The sequence below is a fragment of the Pinus tabuliformis genome, chromosome 8 (assembly GCF_031772625.1).
Source record: "Pinus tabuliformis cultivar Carrire ecotype Pingquan chromosome 8, CPIR1, whole genome shotgun sequence".
NCBI lineage: Eukaryota > Viridiplantae > Streptophyta > Pinopsida > Pinales > Pinaceae > Pinus > Pinus tabuliformis.
Genome location: NC_142294.1, coordinates 1,136,158,812 through 1,136,164,495, shown reverse-complemented (window position 1 = coordinate 1,136,164,495; position 5,684 = coordinate 1,136,158,812). Strand labels below are relative to the sequence as shown.

The following is a 5,684-nucleotide window of genomic DNA, read 5'->3' as shown; positions in this document are numbered from 1 at the left end:
CATTACTCTTCATACAATTATTATTGATTACATTAATATTTTTAACCGTCTTTTCATTTTCCCTTGGAATTTGATACATTCATACTGATAGATATATATGTATATTGTATGAGATGACGACGAAATTGCCTAAACTAGATAATATATTTGTCTCTATAACTATACGTGTTCCCATTCTTAAAGTACAAAACTCTTTTTTTTAATACTCGCATCTAGTCCCCTATATATTTTCATATTTTAAATCTTAATTCAATCAATCTAAACATGACATAACACCGGTTTCCACACGCAAATTGTGAGGAATGCCATAGATCACCCGATTCTCTTAATTGACAACTCATTCTAATTCCTCCACTACTCCAGCATGCCACTGATCTATTCCAATCTGCAAAGCTACTAACCATATATGGTTTTACTTTAATTGATTTATAGTTATTAATACTATATGGTTCTGCTTTAATTGATTTTCATTTTATTAACAAACGATTCTAAGCTAATGAGAGTGACTTGACTATATTGCGCATATTGTGACAATCTTTCTACGAAATATAAATTTAAAAGTTGCCCTAAAGGAAATCATTCATGGAAACGTGATATGTAATACTTGTTCCTTTTCCACCACGTTATGCACATTGTAAACCTCTAACCCGTTTACATGAAAAAGTTTCCATTCTCGTAGGGGATTAAGGAAACCATGAGAACAGCATTCATTAACGTGGCATGAATATGTGCTTCTTGCCCACCAACTTTACTTTATCTCTGCCATCTCCTTGATTCGTCGATCTTCGTGAATCCATCGTCACATTCCCTGACTACTCTGCATGTCATTATGCACCTATCTTGATTTTGCTTCGTTCACGTATTCACTTTTAATGATTCACCTCCCACTGCTTTACCATTGTTTAACATATATTTGTCTTTCCATTGGATAAAATAAAATAACGAAGGATATGGATCGAATATGATACGGGCAATCGCCGATTTGGTCATGGAATGTAAAAACTAAGAAATTCCTCAGTGGATTTCTGATTCGTAATTCTCCCTCGATTCGTGACCGTAGTTATTGCTATACCGATTAAGTTACGTCAACACAGTGGATCGGCGCATCATATCCGCTGGTTTTCATTTATAAATAACTCATGGGTGCAGACATTGTGGATTACGAAACCTAGGGAGTCTGAAAGTTAATTAGTTGAGAGTACGAGCTCCAGTGCTCACTCTGCATAGGCAGTTTGCAGATAGAGAAGGGAAGGGTCGAGTGTTTGGGAGATTTTCTATCTGATTACCAATGGGGGAGCTAATTAAGAAATCAAAACCTTATGTAGCGATGATATCTATGCAGTTTGGATATGCTGGCATGAATATTATCACGAAAGTTTCTCTTACCAGAGGGATGAATCACTTTGTGCTTGTTGTCTACAGGCACGCGTTTGCTACGATTGCCCTTGCCCCTTTTGCATTCTTCGTTGAAAGGTACAGCTATTCCCTTCATACATGTCTTTGTAATTTTTCTCAGCAATCTTTGCATTTGTTTGAATTCAAACTTTTTGTGATTCATATCTCGAATATTTTGAAACACTTTTGATAAAAATCATAAGAATGTTTGTTCGAAGCTTTTTGAGCCATCCAATATAATAGACTAGTTTCAGACCTCTGTACTCAATACCTAGTTAGGTAATGAGCTCATGTGTTAACTATCTTACAATTATTGCAGGAAAGTGCGACCCAAACTCACTTTTTACACATTTTGCCAAATTTTTGTACTGGGTTTATTAGGGTATGTATGATTTCATAATTTCAGACCTTCAAGTTCTCTTTATTGTATCATTTCTTCCATTCTATTTCCGATGAGTCGGTGAAAATTGTTGGCGAGTGTTTTAATTTAAAAATGGAACGTTCTGAATGCATGTCTGCAGGCCTGTACTCGACCAGAATTTCTACTACCTGGGTTTGAAATTAACTACTCCAACATTTGCATGTGCATTGAGTAATCTTCTTCCGGCTATGACTTTCGTTATGGCTCTTATATTCAGGTAATCAAATCCCATTGTTCGGTTCAAATAATATATTGTAGGGTGTGCTCCTTGCAATCAAATACCTTATTTCTATTGCCTTGATGCAAAATCTTTATTGTCATAGGATGGAGAAAGTGAACATAAAAAACATACGCAGTCAAGCAAAGATAGTGGGAACGATTTTGTCCGTTGGGGGAGCAATGCTCATGACTTTGTACAAAGGTCCTACCGTTCCCATGCCTTGGTCTCCACATCATCATTCCCACGAGACATCTTTGAGTGGAACGACAGCAATTGTTGCCGTTTCTAATAAAAACTGGATAATAGGTTCCCTTCTGATAATTGCGGGCACTCTTGCTTGGTCAGCCTTCTTCATCCTGCAGGTAGTTGTTTGTTTTTGACATGTTTGTCTCTCCACATACATAAGATCATGATCATGATCAATCATCTTGAAATTACAACTTTAATATACTATTTTGAATGTGCAGGCTGCAGTACAGAAAAAATATTCTGCTCCACTATCTCTTACCACCTCAGTATGTTTTTTGGGAACATTACAAGCAACCGTCGTCGGAGCAGCTATGGTACATGAGCTTCCCCGTTGGAAGTTAGGATGGGACATCAACCTTCTCGCTGCAGTCTACGCTGTAAGTTTCGCTCTTTTCGTTCCTGGAGGGAAACCGCGTTAATGTCTTACTTCGGGCTTGAATTGAAGAATTGGAGATTAGGATATGAAGTTAAATTATATTTTACAGGAACTAATATTGTTGGGTGCAGGGGGTGGTCACGTCGGCACTTGCATATTACATACAAGGATTGTGCATGCGCACAAAAGGACCTGTATTTGCTACAGCATTCACTCCGTTGATGATGATAATAGTGGCAATTATGAGCTCTATCATTCTCTCTGAAAGCATCCTTTTGGGCAGGTTCGTTTTTGAATCGTTTTTCAACTCCGCAAATCTAAATTGAGGTTAATAGTGTTGGCAAATAGGATGGTACAAGGCGCTAACTGCAATTATTAACTGAATACAGTGTCTTGGGAGGCGTTATGATCGCAACAGGGATATACTGCTTTCTGTGGGGAAAATTGAAGGATAACAAGATCCCACTGCATAAAAATTGCTCAGAAGTGTTTTCTGATTCTGAAGTAATTCTCTCTGAAATTCAAAATAAGCTGGATGACATAGAAGTTGGCTCTAACAAGCTAATGTCTAAAGGGCCTCAGCCACATCAATTCAGTGCTGAAGCCATTTCTGTCACTGCAAACGACAATCCAAAAACGTAAGCATCGTGGCCAAACGGCTTTTTTAATAGCGTTTATAGTTTGAGTCCTTCGACAGAACGAATTGAAGAGACGTGGAGTTCCCTTGAAATGGGTTTAGATTTCTTCGTTGTAGGAGCTGCAATTTCTACATCAGTTTGAGTTTTCATTGTTGCTTGAGGTGATCAGAGAGATGTGTAACACGTCTATATGACGATTCTACTATATAACATAACAGCAGTACTATAGTCCAGCACGCTTTTGATATAATTAATGGTAATCTTTTTGGTAAATCCATGGTTTATACTGAAACTTTCTGGTTGGTTTTGATGTTACTGTTACATATCCACTCCCCTCCTATATCGAAGTATGCACGTGTCATACAAAGCCGTTCTGTTATTTTATTTTTCTGGAGTCTCTTTGGGTATACTTTGGTTCTGGCATTTCTATCATATATATATATATATATATATATATAATTAAATAAATATTTATTAAAATTATAAGTAAAATTGTGTAATTTATATATTCTAATTAGTTTAGAATTTTGAAAAACTGTTGACTGTGCCATTCGCTAGATCGAATCTATGACTGTTTAGATTGTACAACAGATAAATAAGGATAAGCCAATGTAGCCGGCGGTCTTGTTTTAGTCGTCTCATATTGATCTTTTTTAATGTATAATAGATAAAAATGCCACGAACTTGCTAATCTTCCGTAAATCTAAAATTACTATAAACTATTTTTCCAGCGAAACGGTATGTTAGAGAATATGTATACTTGTAAAATTAAGAATATGACTCTTAAAAACTTTCCATTCTTACGATCTGAACCTTCAATTCACGGAAAACATAGGGATTGGTGGATTCTTAGTGCCTCTTTACTTCAATTTAAGAAGACACACAGATAATATATATATATATATTTTGATATCCACGTTGAAATAGTTAATTTTTAATATAAGTTGTTTTTTAAAAGTTTATCAATTTGTTAATTTAAAAGTAAAATTTATGTAATGTGAAAATATATTAGTGTTTTTGTAGTTTATTTATTTTCTTTTAAAATTTTGGTTTGTAATCAAATTTTGGAGCTTACTATGGATCGTGTGATAGGGCGTTCCTTAGTCATTTATGAGTGATTTACCATTTTATATTTACATGGTATGTGTTATCATTGGGCATGGGGGTTATCGCTTTCATGCAAAGGGAAGTTTGTTTTGTCCAGCCTCCCTTAGTATCGAAAAATTGTGTAGTGGTTTCCAGTGTCCTCTATTAAGCCGAAACCCACTGTCTCCATAAATTGAACAATTTTTCCCCTCAGTTATCTCAGCTCCCCAGTTTGCCTTACATCCTAAAACTACGGAGATGTGTCCTCCTAGGGCCGCATCCCGCAGTAGTTTCTAGCATTCTAAAACTACGGAGTTTGTCCTTGAGCTCCTTAGTCTACTTTGCATCCTGAAATTGCGTAGATGTGTTCTCCTCGGACCTCCTCCCACAATAGTTAGTCCCCACTAAAACTGCCCAGATGTGCCTCTCAGTTATCACAAGAAGGATGACATGCTAGAGGACTCTTAAGAAGGCGAGGAGAAAGATAAGGAGACCAAGGAAGCCAAGGTATGATAGAACATCGGGACCGCATGAAGACTCCATCTGATGCATAACCCTTCAGAGGGCAGGTATGGAAAACAAAGAGCATCTTTTGAAATACACCTCTTAGTGTAGCTTGAAGGACTACTTATCATTGTCATATCATTATGTCTTCAATGACATGCATAGTTGCAAGCACTTAAGGTCATTGCATGTGTTTCCTCTACGTTTTTTGCTCCCTTTTGCTCACTCAAATAACTATCATCTTTTGGCATGTTGATCGCTTTCTCATGCTTCCCATCCTGTTCTCGTGATTTTGAAGGTTTGACTTTGTGTGTTTGGGTTTTCCTAGCTATGTGAACATTTGTCATACTCACACACAAAGTTGTAAGAACTATCACACAAGTGTCTTCACGGTCATCCAAAGGCCTATGCCAAGTGTTGCACTTGTTCCTCTCAACTCTAGACAATCCCACATAGGGTCATGCTTTGCTATGTTGTCCGAGTGGTTAGTGTTGTCTTGTTGTCAAAGTACGTTAAGTGTGTGATCACAATGTCGAGTCATCACAAGCTCACTTGCCTCTCACACTTAGCAATTTTCATGAAAATTATTCGACGGAACAACTTCACTTCACTAGACAGTGACTGAACTGCACTGCGCAGTGTCAACCCTCAGTCTTTTCTTTGAGGAGCGAGGAGTGGCTCCAATGTCCCACTACTGGGAGTAGTGATGTATTGTGCACAAATGTGTCTTGGAAATTTTTCTTAATTCAGAAGCTTGTTAAAACCATCACATTTTCGCGTATGTTTTGTAGATGT

General features: G+C 37.2%; 1 protein-coding gene across 1 annotated transcript; it reads left to right on the top strand.

Annotated features, from left to right (window-relative positions):
* Positions 1 to 1,154: 1,154 nt before the first annotated feature.
* Positions 1,155 to 3,572, top strand: LOC149239345 (WAT1-related protein At5g07050-like). Its single transcript, XM_089367116.1, has 7 exons — positions 1,155 to 1,473; positions 1,715 to 1,777; positions 1,917 to 2,033; positions 2,140 to 2,398; positions 2,504 to 2,662; positions 2,793 to 2,944; positions 3,051 to 3,572. The coding sequence occupies exons 1-7, from the start codon at positions 1,289 to 1,291 to the stop codon at positions 3,301 to 3,303; spliced, it is 1,188 nt and encodes a 395-aa protein (XP_089223242.1). The 5' UTR covers positions 1,155 to 1,288; the 3' UTR covers positions 3,304 to 3,572.
* Positions 3,573 to 5,684: the final 2,112 nt, after the last annotated feature.

What these genes read in the sequence shown, in the direction of transcription:
- LOC149239345 (XM_089367116.1), top strand. Translation starts at nt 1,289, where the DNA reads ATGGGGGAGCTAATTAAGAAATCAAAACCTTATGTAGCGATGATATCT. An exon ending in GTTATGGCTCTTATATTCAG is followed by an intron (nt 2,034 to 2,139) that starts GTAATCAAATCC and finishes TTATTGTCATAG; the next exon opens with GATGGAGAAAGTGAACATAA. An exon ending in GAAAGCATCCTTTTGGGCAG is followed by an intron (nt 2,945 to 3,050) that starts GTTCGTTTTTGA and finishes AACTGAATACAG; the next exon opens with TGTCTTGGGAGGCGTTATGA.